The sequence below is a fragment of the Aquila chrysaetos genome, chromosome 10 (genome assembly GCF_900496995.4).
Source record: "Aquila chrysaetos chrysaetos chromosome 10, bAquChr1.4, whole genome shotgun sequence".
In the NCBI taxonomy this organism is placed as follows: Eukaryota; Metazoa; Chordata; class Aves; order Accipitriformes; family Accipitridae; genus Aquila; species Aquila chrysaetos.
Genome location: NC_044013.1, coordinates 43,691,079 through 43,712,527, shown reverse-complemented (window position 1 = coordinate 43,712,527; position 21,449 = coordinate 43,691,079). Strand labels below are relative to the sequence as shown.

Sequence of the window (21,449 nt, the reverse complement as noted above, 5' to 3'; positions counted from 1 at the left end):
AAACTTGGAAACAAACTCCAAAGTGACAATCACTGTTTCAGGTAAATCTCAACACAGGAAGACAGCAGACTATTATGGCTTATCTTGCAGATAAATGCATAACTAGTAAATGCTTAACTAGTAGCTTCTTAAACTAGGAATTCCTAGTTTAGCTCTACCAGACTAATTCCACCTTTTCAAGCTGCCTAGGCTACATAAGGCCTCATCATATATATATATATAAAAAAAAAGCTTTCAACTGTATTCTTACAGATTACTCTTCTCATTAATCAAGTAATGAAAATCTTATGAGGCTGGATAAAGGAGTTAAAACACAAAAGTGAGGAAGGTACAACAAGGATACATTGGACATAGGCAACAGAATGCCCAAACAGAACAACCATCTTTAGATCGCACAGTTGATGTCTTCACCCTTTTATAATAATTAAGGTGAATATGAACCACCAGCTTTTAACACAGCCTTTGAAAACTGAAGTTGGAAAAACCTGCAAGCAGTTTCTGTCCTTTCCCTTCAAGGGCACTTATGACAGAACCAGTGTCTTCTTCAGTAATCTTACCGATAGTGTTTTAAAGCTAACACTTTGTTTTGGTTTTCAGTGACAAAAGCCTTCCCCTCAAGTCCATTTTCCATACAAAGTGCCTAAGAATTATTCTATTAAACATCCAGTCTCTGGCCTCCAGCCAAACAAACTACTACTATAGCTAACAATGTTAGTGCATAATAAGCACTGAACATTATTTAAAAGCTCTTAGAATTTTAAAAAGCAGTAACATCAGTCTGAAAAAGATATACTCTACTGTTTGGGCTTTTCCCTTCACTTGTGACCTACAGAAATTCAAAATTGGGCTGATAGCTGCTGCCTTGCAAATCAAGCTCTTATAGACACATGCCTGAGGAGAAAGGATGCTCTTTGCATGGATGTTAAGAGTTGAAATGCAGCCATGTTATATTAAAGACAGATAGAAAACACTAAGTCAGGATCAAACTGTTCTGAAGACTGTGCAAGGACTCAATCAAAAGCTCTACTGCTACTGTTAACAGACCCCAAGACAGGTCACAGACACCTTATGCCCAAAACAACCTTATGCCTTTCCAAGGAGGGGAAGAGATCATCACAGACTTCAATTGTAATACAGTGGTGGGATTAGTCTTCACAACCAAAATCCTGATAGAAGTCTCATCTTTACACCCTGCAAATGTAGTGGGAAACAACTGCAGCTCCTCTCCATTCCAGTGCTCTGTCTTTTTCCATCTATTTATTATCCACATAAGACTAAGGCAAATACCGGCAGCATTAAATAAGGCTAGCAGCACCAAATCTGTCTTCTGGCATAACTTCACTGAGGTCAATAGTTATATCAGCAGGGATCCATCTGTACAGATGAAGTCAGCATATCAGATGAGTTTAAGTGTCTGCCTCCAAGCTCAGCAACCATAATGAAGCCATAGCTCTGTATCAGCCTCCTGTAAATAACTCTGGCCATTCATTCAGGTGTTTAAACAATGATTCAGAAATCTGGCTACAGCATCGCTTCACAGGAAAATCCCCAGGGCAAACTCAGATTAAAAGAAATACATAGATAGCCTCAGAGTATATGCAGTGAATCCATGTAATTCCACTTCATGTCCTGTTACTCATCATCTTAGCATGCAACAGGACAAGTTTGCTTTCCTGCTTATTTCCCATTCCAGCAAGAATCCAGGTCTCCTTAAAACTTGCACAAGGAAAGACTGATGTGGAATAACATAATCATTAACCAATATTAAACTGAATATTAATATTAATCTGAAGCACTCTAAAAACTTTAAAAAAACCCATATATTCACAGCAGGGTTATGTTCACTACATAAGGCTAGAAAGACATACCATGGAAACAGAGAAAGTACAGTAAATCACAATTACATCTCAGCAAGGGTGGGGGGAAACTAGATGAGCATGCATTAACTATTTCCAATGAGGTGAAGAGCACGAAAGCTGCAGAACCCCTCTACATAATCTTTATTTTCATTTATTTACTGCCAATCAAATTTTACCATTTAGCTCACAATACAGGAAGCAATTAAAATAATCGATCCATCTCCTTTTTTTTTCCTAGCAGCAGTTTTTTGTTCTGCTTTTGTCTGTAGAGCAGATGTATCTTAAACCAGATCAGTACTGAGAAAATTGGCAAAGGTGGGAGGGAGAACATACAAGTGCATATACGCACACACACAAACGTGTATGCATGTAAATGAAATTCTGGTGTAGACACTCCAACTTGAAAGATAAAAATACTCCCTGTGATGACACACAGCACACTGATCAGAGGGAAGACACAGAAGAGAATGCCAATAAACTCCTATTGCTGCAACTGCACAGACTGCATTTCTGAGCAGGCCAAGTTTCTGCACGTTGTCAATATCTCATTTACAGGCAGTTCTACAACACCCTGCTCCACCACAGAAAGGTATAGGTACAGTCATTTTAGAAAAGGTCACCAGAGGCTGAAGCCCGCTGTGCATAAAGCAACCAGAGCAAATATCTGCAAGGAAAAACCATGACTTTCTTTTCTGGGGAGAAGCATTAAACATCCATAACCCCATTACAGATTTAAGGAAGCATGCATGTCAAAGGGATCACTGGACTCCTGTCTAAAAGGATGTGTCACCCAGCAACAACAACAGAAAGAATAGTTAGAAGAATAACAATCTACAGGAAAAACTTTATTCATAGGTAAAGAAAAGTCTCATCTATGACCCCTGAAGATCTTTGTAGCTGGGGATAGTGGTGGAGGGCAGGGAAGAAAAGCAGACACCCTTCCTGAAGTGAGTTAAAGGAATTAAGAAAGGTTGCACAAGAATCCATAGAGGAGCAAATCCATTTCAAAACCAATGGTATGACATTGTACTGAAAAAGGATGGCAGCTGAAAGCTGAAGCTAATTGAAGCATTAATGTTTCATTGCATCTATTTCCATTTTTCATTTTTACTTCCTCTTTGACTATGTTACCAAAAAATACACTGGGACCCTGCCCACTTCCTAGTGGCATCTGCTGGGTTTCAGGCAGCTGACATGCAGGTCTGTTAAGACACAGAACTTGTCCAGATATCCTTTCAAACCCAGCATGTTGTACATGGAGGCAGAGCAAAGAGGACGCCAACAGCTCTATGCAGGCTGCTAACTGCGCAGCTAGTGCATTGTCTGGAGTCACAGGCACAAAGAGGCACTATGATCAATACTGCAAACCCAAATGCCATACTAAATGCCTAAATATAGCAGAGAACGATTAGAGTCATGTATTCTGCCCATTGCATGGGAAACTTGGCCAGCAGCTTCCACTGACAGCTATAGATGTAGTTCTCAGTACCTCTAAGTACAAGACCAAAAAAGTCCCATCAGTCCTTCTCTGGAGTCACTTTTATGTTCTTCTGGCTGACCAGCTTAGAAACAAAATGTCTTTTCTTCCCCTGGGCAGACCACAGCCTTGTGCAAACCCACTGCATCTCTGGCAAGCAGGGAGATGAAGCACAAGAAGGACGAAATGGGTGCACAGGGTACTTAAGTGACCCTGTTACACAACAAATCACTGCAGCACTCAGCACAGAGCCACCCACTTGAAAGATAAATGCCAGAGAAAAAGGACAAGTCTATAGGTGGTTCAAATACAGATGAAGGAGAGAGAAAAGCTCATGTTTGGTCATGGCCCCTGCTATAAACTCAATAGGCCAAGTCACTTGCAGCAGGATTTCTTCAACAGTAGCTAGGGCTGATCCACAGCAGATCACAGAGTCAGACTGTGGCTCAAGCTGGTAATCTCATTTCCCCAAACCAAAACAAAGGTGCTATAGCCACATGACTCTGGTCCAGTGTAACCTCATAACACAAGTTCCCATCTGTCAAAAACATTCTGGAGGATTAACTTTGGTACCAGACAGCTCCATGACAAATCAGGCATTCTCTGCCTGCAGTCAGAAGAGATACATAAAGCTAGAATAAGCGCTGCGTCACGTGCTTCAGCTGGTTTGATGGAAACTTGATGGTGTACCCTTACCTGATCTGAACAGACGCTATACTGCAGGGTGACAACACACAAATTCATAATGTCCATGACTGGACAGCAAACACAGCCCTTCTGAAAACTGGTCCTCTCTCTCCACAGTCCTCAGCAATGAGACAAGGAGAAGACTTGATCACATCTCCACTCTGTCATCTAGTTTTGTTAGTCTCTTTCCCTGAAGAGCCAACACTGTCTAGTGGGTGCCCAGACCTATCAGAATTGGATCCCAACCTCTTTTGCAACCTCTGCAATCAGACTGCACTAGTACCAGCTTTATGATAAAGAAAAAATGTACTGCAATTTACTAACAAAGCCCTTGGTTAATTTTTTTTAAAAGATGGAATTTAGCCACAGTAAAACTGTTATTTTTAAATGAAAATAGAAATAGTGCATTTCTATTAGAGAGGAAGTTATATGCTCAAAGTTTTTTTCCAGCTCTACTTATGTTAAAACTCAGTTTCTGGTGTTTACTCCCTTCCAATTGTTCAAAGTTCATTGCTGCATCCTGAAATAGCTGGGTTATCAGTCTGCAGGGAACTCATACTTCATAAGGCCTCTTCTTAAGGACAATGTGCCACAACTATCAGGCCTACTTCAAAGACACTTAGAGGAGTAAACAGTCCATTAAAGGACATCCCTTCCTGGCTACAGGATTGGACTTCACTCCAGTCTCACAATTGCCACTGATTTGCTGGATGACATTGGACATATTTTCTCTTCCCCCATCCTTTATCTGTCTCATTCAGTTTAAGTTCTGACTGAAGGGTTTCCTATCAAGCTGAGTCCAGTAGCCCCAAGGGTTGGCTGAACCCTGTCAATGTTGGAGAAAAAAATTTTTTTTAAATTACCTAGTCTTTTGCAGAATGACTGCTACCCACAGCCACACTGTTACTGGATTCCCATTCCTGGTTCAGCTTGGATGAGTTGAGAGGGTGCATCAAAGGGAGGCCCTGGTAACTCACTGAGACCAGAGAAATATGGTGCCCTGCTGACCCCACCCAGCATCAAGGTCATATATTTGAGCTGGAGATAACAAAGCTGCTTTTTTAATGTTGACAATGTGTTACCTGCAGGCTGTTCCTTAAAATGGAATTCACTCTCTCAGCAGCTGTGATGCCACAACCTCAGCAGAAGAGGAAAGGAATTAGCCGAGGAAGATCACCAACTATAAGCAGAAGAGGCACCATGCAGAAGAGCTAGAGAAGCTGGCTATACACAGTTGGGCAATAGCAAGCTTGCCACCCACTGTCACAAAACAAGCCTGCAATCCTTAGAGCAGGCCAGCTGGCCTGAAAAACCTCCTGTACCCTAGCAGCAAGCATAGAACAGTATGGCATAAGCACGCTTGGGCAATGCTAACTCCTTTGACATGCCATTACCAAAACAGATTTGAGTCAAGCTGGACTTTGCCTTAATGATACACAAGGTAGAAAACACAGCAAAACTCCACCAACAGATATTCTCTGTTGTGCAGGTCAAGAAAGCCAAGAAGCAAGCTAAAATCCTCAGAACCTTCTAGGAAGAGCCAACTGTACAAGCTGGTCCCATTAGAGAGCTCTTGGAAAAGATCTTATTTATTAATCCTCATTGTCCTACCTCAGAGCAAAAAAACTCATTCTCATGCCCTTCTACTGTCAAGGGATGTCAAGTATCATGCATGTGTCAGAAGAGGCAAAATGCCTTCCTTTTAATGAGTCACATTGAGAGAAGTTTCCCAAGTCATCACCATATGCTTCAAAAAGCACCAAAGGAAGATAAAATACTTTGAACTCTTGTTGCTTACTCATTAGAGCAGCAGTTAGAAGAAAAACAAAATAGAAAACAAAGCAAACAAAAAAACCTCACCACATTCACAGTCATTGGGCAGTACAGGTTCTAACACAATGCTTATAAAAATGCTGTCTCCATAAAATGGAAAAGAATTACCTTAAAACAGCAAGAAAACAAAAACATGAGCATCAAGAAATTGAAAGGGAAGATGTTCCAGGGAATAATTTTTTCCTGTAACACTAACAGCAGCTTAAGCCAGGTTATTCTCCAGAAAATAAAACCGCTTTCCGTGTTTTAAAACATGCAGAAAAACACAAAGTATGGGGCAACCCCAGTTTTACTGTAACACCAGGGGCCTAGTTGTCACACAGAGAGACTGCCTCACTGCACCAAGTGTCGTGAAAAGAGTATAAAGATGTACCTGCAACAATCTTAAAGTCTTTTTTTTTTTTTTAAGCAGTTTAATGTTCTCGTTCTTGGTAACACAAGCATCCTGCCAACTTCTGCTCTATAGAAAGTGTGCTCATGCAGAGTAATTTAAGTGGCAAATCTACTCCCATATCTCTAGACAGGCAGATATCCCTTCACGTATGACAATGCTTTCGGCCTGTATATGCCCTCAGGTTCATTAGTACTGACTCTTGGGCCAGGGTTTAGGTTTAGCTCACGTTTTTATATCCAAATTAGAGAGGCTTAAGCACTTGACCTATCTCAGTAATTAGGCCTAAGTTATCTTGACAAGACCATAAAATTTGAGCTGGAAGACTCTCCTTAGCTTCCCTCAGTTCAGGTCACCATCACGCAGATATCAAAAGGAGGACTGGAAATTGGAAAGACAAAATCTGACTCAGGTAAAACCAGCAGCCCTTTACATAGCGCACACTCAAAACACGCACTGAGGCTACTGTACTACTGCAACTACTTAATTCTTGTTTCTCCACTCCTTCAGCTGGTACTGCTCAGCAAACAGGCTCTGGGGAAGAAAGAGGAGCAAATGAACTTCAAAACTTATCAATTCTTTAAAAGGGAGCCCACATCCTATCTTTAAGGGAAGGAAAGCAAATCTTAAAGAATTTCATTCCCACTGAAGAACAGTTCTGTAAGAGATATTTGCCTAACATGTTTGTGATGTACTTTGTAGGCAGCCATCCAGCACACAATATATAATAAAGACAAAAAGGAGTGAAAACAAGAGTTAGGTGGTTTTCTTATGGTTTTCTTTTGACCCTGCACAGAATTACTGGAAAATCTTGAGTAACAACAAAGACAGCCAAGAACTCAGGGTGCAAGCAATGTGGATTCTGTTAAGTAAATATACACCCAATCAGCTACAGGGCCACCCAGAAAAGCCCACTGATACTGCATAAATTCACTGTCTTGGCTTAAAATTGATCCATACCTATAAATGATAAGCAATGCACAATGTCTGTGCAACATTTGCTAGTATTAATAACTGTTCTTCCTCATACATTTCTTACCCCAATCTATCCAATTTGTTTGATTTGTGCTCTCTTCTCCTGAGCTCCAAGTTCTTTTGTTTTTTCTGTTCTTTACTCTTTGGCAGTAGGGAAGAGTTATCTTCTGATGTACTCATTTTTAGGCTTAGAGGGGTTGTTTTGGTTTTTCAAGGCAGGGAGAAACAAAGAACAACTGACTTCAAGCATAGCAATTTTAAAATGTTTCTACAAAACAGTTCTGTTTCTTAGTAATAAACTTAAAATAAACCCAGCCAGCCAGGAAAAATGTGAATCTCAAGGCACAGCAAAGTAATGCAGCAATGAGCACATGCAGATTTTCACATAATCTGTACATGCCCCAAATATTAAGACAAGTGAAAAACTGTACCTCAATCCCTAATCAAAGCCCTTAAAAAGATGCCTAAGCACTTAAGTACCCTTAAAGCCCTAACAAAGATCACTACTTACTCTGATCATCAGCAGAGTCCTGCTCTGTCCTGCAGCTCAGCCAAATTTCATTGCTAGCAACTTGATGCGATGCAGAAGATGCAGGTATACAGAGTTTATCAGAATCAAAAGCTGTTCTCTACAGGCTTTTCTACACTGGTGATACTAGTAACTGCTCTAGGGACTCCTGCCCTTATGTTCAACTGTCTAAGCTCTGATCCCAAAGTCCAAGGTCAAAGTGTCTACATTTGCACCAGAGAAAGCTACTGGGTTTACGTGGCAAGGTTTTGGTAACAGTGGGGCTACAAGGGTGGCTTCTGTGAGAAAATGCCAGAAGCTTACCCAATGTCCAACACAGCCAGTGCCAGCCAGATCAAAGACAGACCTGCCACTGGCCAAGGTTGAGCCCATCAGCGACGGTGGTAGCACCTCTGGGAGAACATATTTAAGAAGGGAAAAAAGTTGCTGTGGCACAGAAACTGCAGCCGGAGAGAGGAGTGAGAACATGTAAGAGAAACAACCCTGCAGATACCAAGGTCAGTGAAGAAGGAGGGGGAGGAGGTGCTCCAGGCACTGGAGCACAGATTCCCCTGCAGCCCATGGGGAAGACCATGGTGAGGCAGGCTGTCCCCCTGCAGCCCATGGAGGTCCATAGTGGAACAGATATCCACCTGCAGCCCAGGGAGGACCCCACGCCAGAGCAGGTGGATGTGCCTTGAAGGAAGCTGCAACCCACGGAGAGCCCATACCGGAGCAGTCTCCTGGCACAACGTGTGGCCCCATGGAGAGAGGAGCCCATGCTGGAGCAGGTTTTCTGGCAGGACCTGTGGCCCATGAGGGACCCATGCTGGAGCAGTCCACTCCTGAAGGACTGCACCCTGTGGAAAGGACCCACGCTGGAGCAATTCATGAAGAACTGCAGCCCGTGGGAAGGGCTCATGTTGGAGAAGTTCGCAGAGGACTGTCTCCTATGGGAGGGACGCCACGCTGGAGCAGGGTAAGAGCATGACGAGGAGGGAACAGCAGAGACAATGCGTAATGAACTGACTGCAACGCCCATTCCCCTGTGCCACTGTAGGGGAGGAGGTAGAGAATTCGGGAGTGAAGTTGAGCCCAGGAAGAAGGGGGAGTAGGGGAGGAAGGTGCTTTAAGATAGTTCTTATTTCTCATTATCCTGCTCTGATTTAGATTTGTAATAAACTAAATTAATTTCTCCAGGCTGAGTCTGTTTTGCCCATGACTGTAATTGCTGAGTGATCTCCCTGTCCTTATCTTGACCCACGAGCCTTTCATCATATTTCCCTGCCCCCCCCCCCCCACCCCGTCTTGTTGAGGAAGGGGAGTGATAAGAGTCTTGGTGGGCACCTGGCAGCTAGCCAAGGTCAACCGACCACAGAAGTACACAAAGAGCATTCACACACAGGGCATTCATACGTAGTTGCCACTACATTATGGATTCCATATTCATGCAAATTTGGGAAGTGTTCCAAAGTGCAAGGTGTTGGGCAGAGTATTCTCTTCAGCACTCTCCATTCTCATTCCTTCATGAAATGACAATAAAAAAGGCAGACTTTGTTCAACTATCAGCTAGGACAGTTTCTACCTTTGGGCCCACTGACAGAGAGGAAAAAAAAAAGAAAAAAAAAAGGTCATTTCCCTGCTCACTGTGCTGGAGATGAGCTGTTACACCATCAGCCAAGGTGTGCTGAGCAGAACAGTCGTAGGAACATAAGGCTGAAATGTACCTTTTGTCCAGCGTGCTCACATGGTACCATAATAAAAAATTTGTTTAACTTGCACAAGCTCCCTCATAAAAAGACATAAGGAATGGGTTTGCCTCATTATTCTGACTGGGAGGCTCTTACAGTATGCTGTTACTCTGCCAGTCCAAAATTTTTTCCTTATTTTCTGTCTTGATGTATTCATGGCTGCTCTACACCCACTTGGTTTACAGTCAACATCAGTTTCAGTACCTTTTCTTCAATGTCCTGGCCACTCACCAACCTAATCCACAGCAATGAAATCAGGCATTGATTTTGCTAGACAAAGAAAGCCATCTCCTTCCAATTTCCTCCCAAAGGAGGACTCTTCCACTCCCTGTTCCACTGTCCCATCCCTTACTGCACCCTTTCATGCTTTCTTTTAGACCAGCAACTATCAGGGAATGGTCAAGTACCAGGCTAGAAAGGAAGATTATGCAGAGCCGAAAAAACAGAAGCTGGTGTTGTCACAATTCCTGACCTCTGATGCAGAAGCTGGGAAATGAATGCAGAAGCTATTGTGAAACTCTGTAGAAACCCTAATAAGAGAAGCCACTGCTTCTCTGGAAAGAGCTCAGGATTGTTACAAGAAGAAAAGAACTTATCTGAGGGACTGCAAAGGCATGGAAGTCTTGATACCTGCCTACAGAGACTTTCATGAAAGCACACAGTGTAGATTAAAAAAAAAAAAAAAAAGTTTTAGAAGTCTAAAAGCACTAAAACATGGGAATAAACAAATGTAGCAGTACTGAATTTCAGTGCCAGCACTGCAGTGCTGCACGACACATGACCCACAGATAAAATAGCTCTAAGACGTTTCAGGTCATTTCCTTTATCTACTGATTCCCCTTCTGGAGGCGTTAAGATAGTCAAAGCTTCTCTTCAAATCTATTCACTTTTAAATTTCACTAGTAATTTATGCTTACAAGCAGTAGTAGAACATGGAAAGCTGTTCATAGTGCTGGATGGAGTGGCTTCCAGGAATGTTTCATACATGGAAGTAAGGCCCTGTCCAAAAGTGGAAACTGCCATTTCCCTCAGCCAAAGAGCCAATGCTAGCACGACAGCTTTAGAGTGTTCACCTCACGCACAGCATGCTGCCCATGGAAAATGGAAGTAAATACAAATGCACCTCTCACCAGGGAAAAGAATGCCAGTGGTTGCACTAACACTTCCAACTGAAATTCAAAAGACCATAAGCACCTCCCTAACCAACACCATTCTAGTGTTACTTAATCTGGATTAAGTATCCCCTGATGAATAATGTAAAGTTGAAGGAACTTCTGGCTGAAGAAGAGCCTAAAAGGCCTTGCAGGGATTATTGCCTTTTTGCCAGAATAAAAAGCTTTCTGTTTCAGATGAGGGAGGAAGGGAAGGAGGGAGAGAGGGAGGGAGGAAGGGAAGGAGGCAAGGAGGAAGGGAAGGAGGGAGGGGGCTACGTAAATATAAAATTGTAAACACTTCACAAGTACTCCGAAGAAAACAGCAGCTCCCTGGAGATGAACTGCCACTAGCCTGGCTGGAAATCAGTAGAACTGCTAGCCCTACAAAGAAAGCTCATGCTTCCAGTGACCTTGGAGTTTGATGCACAATGTGAAAGGAAAGCAGGGAAAAGTGTCACAAATCTCCAGGCACAAATTCTGGCTACAAGAAAAGCCCTTGGGAGCATCAGTTTTATTATATTGCACTAGGAATGCTTCTAGATTTAGAAGCAGCTTAAACATAGCCACAGTCAGCAGCACAAGTCTGCGTAAGATCACTGCAGCAGTTCTTCACATCTACATTTATTTGCTGGCTGGACTGCATTGCATCGCCCTAATACATTTGTCTTATTGAGTCCACTTCCTTCTGTGCCAACAGATTAGCATTAGCCACCTTAATAGGACTCTATTAACATTTCTTGATTGCATTAGACACTGGCATTGCCTGGACTCACTGATTTGATTTACAGTGTCAACCTGCTACATATTTTATTTTATTTCAGAGAACAAAAAGACCAGTCCTATTTCAAAATACAGGCTAACTCCTCTGTAATGACACTTGATGCTTCTATGTCAGTGAACTTTCTCTTTATCAGATTTGTTGACTGATTCTTAGCAGCCAGATTTCAGCAGTTTTTGCAAGCAGAGTAGCAACTTACATTTCATTTCAGTTGTTCAGCATCACAATTTCTGAGGATAGAAGGGGAAACCATGTAGAAATGCAATGCCTTTAACAGAAATCCACTACATCACTAATTTGCCAGTCACAATAGTTGAACTGGACACACATGTAGTAGTTCCCACAGGCTGTTGAGGCAGCACAACAGACTGACAGTAGGCTACAAGGGGAACATTTCCAAGTGGCAGAAGGAGAGTTCACAGAAATGCACAGGTGCTTTTCTTCTAGGAGAAGCAGAAGCAAGGTTTCCTACCTAAAGTGTTTTCTTTTGCATAGTACTGCAGGTTGCCACACTCGCCTGTTACAGAGGGAACTGACTGGGGGGGCTTGCCCTGAGCGCACAGCCACAATAACAGCAGGGGAGAAGACAAAAGCAGAGTCATCTTGCCGCACTATGCACAGAAGCTGAATTCTCTAGCTAGGCTAGCAGTAATTGTAATTAATTGTAATTAAGATTAATTATAATTAAGACTACAATCAGTGACTTTCTTCTGTAAAAAAGTCTTGCTTTTTTCTTCAACAAAGAACACCTGGCATTCCATTGGTACTTTGCTACATCTGTGATCTGGTGACACGAGATGAGGTGATGTGATGTATAAGTAAAATGCAACACTGAAAAGCACTCTCTTGATTTTCCCTGCACTAAATCATTTCACATTTTAATTTTTCTGTGGCTGATGCTATCACATATCTGCATGAAGACAACCCTTGCAGGACCTACAGAAAACAATTTTCTACATCACGGATATACTAGATCAGGGTTTGTGATTCACCATACTTCACCATACGCCCCAACCTCACAGTAGCTCTCATTATATAAATTGCTAATTAAAAGCAAAGTCACCTCTGAAGGTTGTTGAAAAAGAATCAGTTAAAGTAAGATTTACCCATGTTAGATATTGATTTCCCTGGCACTAAGATGTATAAATAAGGATCACAACTGAAACCTATATCCTGTACAGCAGTAGCTTCCTTAAGGGCAAGAGCAGCACATAACAGTCAGTTGCATCCTCTTGCGATAGGCAGTAAAATAGCTTACTGACCCCACATTTGAATGAGCACCTAAACTCATCCCTGAAGAATGTTCAGCTGCTCTGACCCTCATTTAAAAAGAAAAAAAAAAAAGAAAATCCTCTTCCCAGGAACATCCAGGATCTCACTTGACTAAGAATTGCTATAGTTCCATGTCCTATTATGTGACACTCATACTTCTGTTTGAGGGCAAGTTAGACTGCACGTCTGTAGATGTCATCCAAATTTAGATGCGAGGCAAATTTCATCCTTGGTGTTTAATGACTGTACATAGTTCCAGCAAACTACAGAAGAAATAGTTCCCACTCACGTATCAGCAGCTTCTAATGCTATCCATCTAAAGAATTAGGAAAAACCCACTATGATCATGCAATTTCTGATATGTTCCACAAATAGACCTAAGGAGCAGAACAGCCACGGGAAAGGCCAGTTCCACTTTTACCCACAAACACCAGCAGAGCTCATTTTCTCATAGGTTCATAAGCAAATTATCCTGCTGAAATCAACAGTAGTTGAAAAGTGTATATAAAAGAAGAATTGGGTCTAGTTTCTCCTGGTCAGGAGGCATAAACCCAAATTCTTTCCAAAAGTGCCTTTTTTTTTTTTTTTTTTTTTTTCCAAAAGAACTGTGACAAACTGGAAGTGATACGACAATTAAGCAGTGCATAAGTGCACTTCATTCCATGTGATCTGAGGGTGTTTCTAAAAGAGAGGGGGGAAAAAAAAAAAAACCACAAGAGAAATTAAAGTGACCTTACAGGTCTGTAGCCAACATTCTCAGAACTAAGGAAATGGAAGCAGAAAAACAGACAAGAAATGAAGTAAGGCCTAAGAAGCTCTGAAAAGCACTTTAAGAAACAAAAGGTCTTCCTCTGAAAAACTGAATAGCTAATGCTGCTGATTCCCAACATTAACCACTTTTCTGTATCATCTTAAACAGATCTGTATCATCTGTATCATCTGTATCATCATTCTGTATCATCATGTCCAAAACCCACTCATCCTAGAAGTCCCAAGCATCCTAAGACGGAACAGCTTACCACTGTCACTCAATAATTCCACAAGCTCTGCTACCAGTACCAAAAATGATGTTTCAATATTACTTGTTATGCAAAGATTGTATTTAAAATGCCAACCAAGTCAGGAGACAGAAAAGGCATCTACTTGTTCCATTCCAGTAACTGGCATTACCTCTCACTTGGAATAGACCAATACTGTACATGGTAGGCCCCAGATCTTTAGGTGCAATACATGTGGAGATGACAATAAGCACAGAGCACAGTAATACCTTCTGTAAAATGGAAGGAACGTTTGCCTGCAGAAATGATGTCCTCTACTGGACAGCACACTTTACCAGGATACAGGGCTTTCCCATTGGATCTAGTGAGTTGAAAAGTCATTTTTACAAGTGCACCAGGAAGTAAGCCTAGCCCTGCTGTGAAACCAAAGCCATGTTACCTTCCTTCACCTTCTGCCTTCTTCTCAGCTTGAATTAGCTTTTACAAACACTGACTGCAGCTGAAAAAGAAAACCATGACTTGAATCATCACTGTTTACAGCAGAACCTCACCAGCAGGATCAGCACAAACACTTGGGAATGAAATAGCAATGCTTTTACACTTGAAGCGTATTTGTGAGAGGGCAGAGTAGCAGACCAGTAGGCACAGTCCAGAAGCATCAGTTAAAGAATCACTCCAGCATCTCCTAAAGGCCCTCTCCTCATTAATAATGCACAAATCAATGGTTACCTTGTCAGGCAAATAGGACAGATGGAAAGAAAGTAGGCTGATCAGAATGCCAGTCATACCAGCCACCCATATGCACTGGCAGTATCACTAATGTACCAGGGTAGTCCAATAGATCATCCAGGCTCAGGTGTGCTTGTACTGGACCTTCCAGGAAGATGCATTCAAGCAGCCTGGGATAAGAACAGCAGTTTTCATTGGATGTGATTACAGGAGCGGGCTTTCCTGTAAAACTAATTCAATATGATTCACGTCACTGTCATATTACAGATTTCAAGCTTTGCAGCAGGCCCAGCAGTTTGCTACATCTTTTGCTTGGCAATAAGCATTTACCAACCAAGCCTAGACATAAGCACAAGCCACAGACAGGTCACCATAAAAAAAGCACTCCTGAATACTACTACCACACCAACCTAGTCAGCAGAGACAAAATAGCACACCATGTTCTCATACCTACTGAAAACTCAGTCTTTTACATAGCAAAGTATTGAAGACTGAATTAATCTCAGTAAAAAAATAATCAAAAATAGACTCTGTTGCACAGATTAAAATATTTCCACTTGTCAAAACTTGTTTTAAAACTGTGACCATTTTGAATTCAGGGATGGTTTTCCTAATAAAATTTAAAAGCACAAGTCAGTTTTCCATTTGGAAAGAGATGCTGGGTAGAAGGAATGACCTTTGCTGTTGCCATTGACTGCTGTTGCATAATAATACTTTCTGTTCTGCTGGATTCAGATGCTTCCTGCCTACCATTAAGTGATTTAACTGAGCTACCCACACAGTGTTACCTAGTGACTACACAGTTAAGACTTACTGGAGGCCAAAATCACCCACTGTTATTTTCTAGTTATGCCTTATTTCTTCTCTGGCAAACATAAAACTGAAGATGTACTTTAAAAAGATGTGAATTTAACTACTGGAGGCGCTCCTCAGACTCAGGAGCTCAGGCAAGACAGAGGGAGATGCTGATCCTCCCTCCAATTATTCCAGAGCGAAAACTAAAGTACACTCAGAGTTTGCCCTCAGCTGTGCACAGACCACCAGAAAAGAAGGACCTTATATGCCATTATTGTTAGCAGGCCAATAACATAGAACATAGACCTCATCCAAAGTCACACAATGAATCTGTAGCAGAGACTAGAACTGAAATGAAATCAATTGAAATTGAGATGAAATCCACTGCAAGTGGAAGGAGCTGGAGGGGGAGTGGGAGGCCTATAGAAGTGTGAGGACAAAGGCATAGAGGAGGAGGCCAGAGAGGGAGAGGGAGAAAAATAAAAGGGGGGGAGGGGGGGGGAGAGCACACAAGGCCAAGGGGGATAGGGAAGAAAAAAGTGGAATGCCAAGGGGGAGAGCACCCAGAGAGGAAACTGGGAGGCCAGAGAGGTAGAGGAGAGAAGGAGGAAAATAGAACCTGATGGGAGACATGGAGGCTGAGAGTGACAGGAAGAGGGAGGGGCGGGCTGAGGGGGAGACAGCAGGAGGCCAAAGGCCAAGGGGGAGAGCAGCACTCAAGGCCAACAGGACAGGGGGTGGCTGGAGGGGGAGAAGGTGGCTGGCTGGCAGGGGAGGCAGAGGGGAAACAGGAGGCCAAGGGGGAGAGTGCACGAGGCCAGAGGAAGATGGGGAGCCAGAGTGGAGAAGGGGGAGCCCCAAAGGAGAGACGGGGAGGAAAATAAGAGTGGCAGACCAAGGGGGAGGGGGAGGAAAATAAGGAGCCAGAGAAGGAAGGCAAATAAAGGAGTTGGAGGTCAACGGAGGGCAGGAGAGGCATCCAACCAGCCTAACTCGTAGCTGCTTCTAAGGGATGTGATCCTGTTCCCTTCTTCCCACCAGGCAGGGCAGTCACCTGACCCTGCAGTTGAGCCTGTAAAGACTGTAAAACCAGCAGAAAACAAACTTTCTAAAAATCTAAGATAACGAAGAGTTTTCCACCCGTTTGGTTCCCAGAATTAGACTGCAGAAGAGCCGGGGAAGTTTGGGTGCTGGCATGGGAAAGAGGTGGAAATACACAAAATTTCTCTTACTGTTGGCAGCAAGCCACCAGATAATCAAACCATACCTTCCATTCATGAACCTGCAGTACTCTAAGTACAGGTCGAGTCCTGCCCTGCTGAAATTAGTGTAGGCTTACAGTCTTGTGAATTCCAGACTTGGAAGCATTGCTGGCCCTTCAGAAAGAGGACAGAAGAGGAAGAATTAAAAGGGACACAAGCACAAGCTTTGAGGACAAGTACTAGGAGAAAGTTCCTGGTTTAACAGGCAGCAAGATGAAAGGCAAGAGGTCAAGAGCATATAAGTGGGAGAAAAGGAGAAGAAAGTTAATCCTGAAAGGGCAATAAAGCATGCAAGGTCACAGAGTGAACAAAGTCACCAAGTTTATCAGAGAAGCTGCAGCCCTGAGAAGAGATGTTACAATACTCCCTCTGAGAGCAGTCCTGGGCTGACAGAGACAGCGTACTGAGATGGGATTTCTAAGAGGTGGGGAAAGGGTTGACAGGTACAAAGGAAAAATTGAGAGGTGAAGGGAAGCAATAAAGGAAGAATGAAGTGGTCAGTTTTGGAAAGAAGGCAGCTTGGGACAGGAAGCAGAGAGGAGAACCAGCTTGAAGACAGTCAGTAAGATCGAGCAGATACCGGGAAAGGCCAGAAAGGGGAAAGGTCAGGAGCTCCTTTTATTCTCATTGTGGCTGCATCAGTCCCTAAATAAAAATCAAAAGGAGAGCAAAGAGCACAGGTGACAAAGCTAGAGGCATAGTTAAAGGGAGAAGAAAGTCCACACAAAATGCCAGTTCCCTCCTCAAGAAGTCAACTGAAAGAGCTAACTGAAGACACCACTGTGGTCAGAAGCACCCAATATAACCAACTCCTCTCTCTCCCATTCCTCACTCAGTGTCTTTCATCTCACAGCAATTCAGCAGTGACAAGTCTCTGGTTACCTACTCTGCAGATCCTTCAACTGGCAGTTCCGCAGCAGATGGTTAAGGACAGGCATACATTTGCTTATTGAGTACAGGAAACAAATCAAGAAACTAAGCCATGCAGGCCTTTAAGCCCCTATTTTAAGGTACCAGTGACATTTCCAGTCTTGCACATTATGGGTTTAGTGGTGAGATGGAGGGAGAGAGAGAGAGAAGGTTTAACATGGCTGTTCAGGCTCCAAATCCTAGATCAAGCATTCCTGTAAATGTGGTACACCTTTTAGAGCTGTTTCTTGATGCTTCAGATGCCAGCTTCCCCACAGCAGAGATGAACTTCACCCTCCCTCTCAGCAGTACCATCACCTCCTCCAAACTCACTCCCCAAAACCAGAGAAGATATGAATATTCTCTAACCTTTTCCTGCAATGACTGTAGGTGGACTGCCTGCATCACATCTGAAAGACTCTCACAGTGCAGAGATTTTGGCTTTCTGAGGAGGATCTGGCATTTTTGTCACTGCTGTCTGTTAAAAAATGAAGTAGGAGATGAAGAGCAGATACCACACCACCCCCACAGGAACATGTCAGGTAGTGATGTGCAGTTGCCACCATGTGGTTTTGCAACCTACAATCCTGCAAATGTCCAAGCATTTCTGCGCAGGAACTATTCCAAGCGCTTAAGATCTGCAATTCACCTGGTGAGATCTAGCTACTCAAACAAGTCAAGCTGGCCACCTCTAAAAGCCCTTTATAAGCACACGTGTCATTCAACAGTGATCAAGCAGTAGATTTCATGGCTACCAGAATGCTGGTCTTTCTTTGTATTTGTGATAAGGCTACAGCACTGGCAGGGGCTGCAAGGCAGGGTACGTACAACCAAAACAGCCACAACATTTCTACATTTGTGCACATTCCAGCTCATGTTGATAAACTCAGTAGGCTGAACTTATGAAAGCAGCACATTTCCCCTGCTTTTAACCCAGGTATGTTCTGCCACACCTCCTTTGTCAATGGTCAATTTTTGCTTTTCTTTACAATAAGTAGCAGCAACAACATCATAAAGCTGGCACCAAAAGTCATATTTTGTCTACTGGTCTGGAATCAGATCCAAGAGAAGTACCATCCTTTAAAATTCCTGTGCAAAGTTGGGTTTGAACAAGCAAGCTATGTATGCAGGCTACATTACTTAAGTACCACTGAAAGCGAAAGCAATGCTCCCTTATTTTCCTATCAAAGTTAAAAGGACTGCAAAACAATGCCAGAGAAAAAACAATGACACTTTTTCCCCATTTGATTATTTCTTCATCTTCCAGTGATGGAAAACAACCATTTAGTTCACCACTATATTTGCATCTTCTGAAATTATTGATGCTCTCACATTCCCGAGCACTATGTCTCTGCACTGCCACCAATCCATGCCTATTTTGGGGGAATAATAAAAAAAAAAAATAAACACTACTAGGCAAAAACTTTGGGTTTAGCTTTAATATTACCATGCTGCTGTAAAGCTGTGCTGAGAACTGGCACCAAACACCAGGCAAGTTTCGCATGCAGACCAGCAGGCATTCAGTCATAGCACAGTTAGGCCTTCACCTTCAAAAGCAATAGGCTCTGTGTGCAACATCGAAGAAAACCACTTCTGCAACAGCAAGAGGTTTCTCATCTGTTCTGCTAGCTGGCACTGGTCATTCAGGCACACAGAGTATATGCCACCTGGTGTGGGGCTGCCACTGCCACCAGACATGGGGCATCGGGGCTTCGCTGCTGAGTATCCCCAAGCCCTCTGGACCCAGCCCATCAACCCACCTCCAAATCGCTCAGACTCTGGAGGAAACATGAGCTAACACACATGTGAACCTTCGAGGTGCAGACAGACCACATCTGCCTTTTCCTTTCAGCAAGTCCTACCCAACAAGCACACCTTCATTATTTTCAGAGAAGCCCACGGCTGCTGCGTCCCAGTCTATTCCTCCCAGGCAGCGAGCATCGGCTCCACAAGGCGGCAGGCACAGAGCTCCTCCAGAGCTGGGAGACACCCTTCCCGGCCCAGCACCGGGAAGCAGAGCCGAGAGGAGGCCAGGCACCGGCGACAGGGGCGGACGCCCGCGATGCCCCTGCAGCCCCGCACGGCACTCCCGCGACCACCGGCACCGGGCGTACGCGGGCGCCGAAGGCAGAGCGGACGCCGCTCAGAAAGACGAGGAGGGGCAACTGCACCTCTCTCTCGTCCGCAGAACTTTGCGGTTTACCGTGCCGGTGGGCCGGCGGCGGGGTCAGCCCAGCGCGGCGCTCAAGGAGCCGGGACTGCCCGCGAGGCCGCCGGTGGGCGGGGAGCGCGCTGCAGCCTCACCTCCCGCCGCTCCCCTCAGGGCGGCCCCCGCCCCGCCGCGCGGAGCCGCGCGCTCCCCTCAGGGCGACCCCCGCCCCGCCGCGCGCTCCCCTCAGGGCGGCCCCCGCCCCGCCGCCCGCTCCCCTCAGGGCGGGCCCCGCGGTCCCCTCAGGGCGGTCCCCACCCGGCCCCGCGCTCCCCTCCGGGCGGCCCCGTCCCGGCCGGCGGGCGCAGCGCTCACCTGGGCGCGGAGCTTTCGCCATTTCAGGGCTGCCCGCTCGCAGCCAAGCCGTCGCCAGCCGCGTCAGGCGCTCGCCCGCGGGGCCCTCCCGGCGCGCCGGCACCCCGCGCTCCGCCACCCCATCTGCTCCCGGCGGAGGCCCCGCACCGCCCACTCGCCTGCGGCGCTGAAAGACGCGGCCGGGAGACGCCGCCGCGCCGCTCGGTCCCGCCGCGCAGCCCGCCCGCCGTGGCGCAGCCGCCGTCGTTAAAGGCGCAGCGAGCGGCTCCGCGGAGAGCGGGGGCCAGGCCGGGCCACTGTGGGGATGTGACGGCTCATAAGCGGCCTGGAGAGAGCTGTTAGCGTGGCCCGAGCAGTCCTCCGGTGCGGGATGGAGCTCAGCGGCGGGTCTCCCGGAGACCGCCCGCAGGGGCTTGCCTCGTCTCGCTGCTGCCGGCAGGGACCCGTGCCGGTGCGAGGCACAGGCCGAGACCGCCCGCTCCGGTGGGCGGTGGGGCCCGGAGCAGAGGCCCTTCAGGGCTGCGGGCGGCTCGCCCGCCGGGGAGGGGGTCGGAGCTCCCTTGCCGTCGTGGTGCTCCTCGGAGCCGCGGGCGCGGGGTGGCCAGAGGAGGAAAGGGAATGGGGTCTGCCGCCCCGCTTCTGTCCCCGGCAGCCCGGGGAGTGAGTTACGGCTGGCCTGCAGCCCTGGCCCGAGGTGCCAGAGGGCGCACGGAGCGGCACGCGGTTCAGTCCCTGCCGCAGCACTACCCGTGCAAGCTGCCGCAAGTGGTTGCTCTGGATTTTGACAGCAAAAATTCTTTGGCTGTTGCCAAGTCCTGTGTCAGTGCAGTGGTTGAACTGCTGCAAGGCGCTGCCTTTTTAGTCAGCTGTGGGCAAGCAGCTTACAGTCTGCTGAGGGAGTTAGTTGAACCAGGGGACTTCCAGGACAAGACTTGCTTCCTCCCTCTTCAAGAGCCTCAGTAGCGGCATTTCTCTAACACCATCAAGGAAAAAAGTAGAGTAGCCAGCTTCTCCAGATCTCCCAAGAATTGGGAGAAACTCACCTTAAGAAACGTCTTAAGTGCCAGCCCATCTTGTGGGAACAATGGGAGGAGGCAGGCAGAAAGCCTGTGAGGGCTTATATTTTATTACAGCATGTCACAACACCACAAAGTAAAGCACAGTGAACAAAAGCTTTGTCAGAGAATCATAGAATCGTTTAAGTTGGAAAAGACCTTTAAGATCATCAAGTCCAACCGTCAACCCAACACCACCATGCCCACTAAACCATGTCCTCAAGTGCCACATCTATGCGTTTTTTTGAACACCTCCAGGGATGGTGACTCCACCACTTCCCTGGGCAGCCTGTTCCAATGCCTGACAACCCTTTCAGTAAAGAAATTTTTTGTCCAAGGAAGCATCCAATTAAAGAGCTAAGCAAACACAATGCAACCAAGTCCTAAAGCAACTTACAGGCTCTGTGCCAATACCAACTTGGTAGGTATAAAAATAAATACATGCTTTGCTCTGAGTGTTCCTAAGCAGTTCATTCAAGGAGCCACAGCAAA

At 45.2% G+C, this 21,449-nt stretch overlaps 1 protein-coding gene across 6 annotated transcripts in view; it reads right to left on the bottom strand.

The window, feature by feature from the left end:
- Positions 1–20,701, bottom strand: part of PITPNM3 (PITPNM family member 3) — a 139,874-nt gene extending 119,173 nt beyond the window's left edge. For 5 of the 6 annotated variants that reach the window (XM_041126770.1, XM_041126771.1, XM_030027704.1 and 2 more), the window contains exon 1: positions 19,903–20,701. In XM_041126770.1, the coding sequence (XP_040982704.1) occupies positions 19,903–19,924 (22 nt within the window). In that variant the 5' untranslated portion in view covers positions 19,925–20,701. Of the gene's footprint in view, positions 1–19,253; positions 19,691–19,902 lie in introns of those variants that run through there. The other variant, XM_041126772.1, reaches the window with a different exon arrangement.
- Positions 20,702–21,449: the final 748 nt, after the last annotated feature.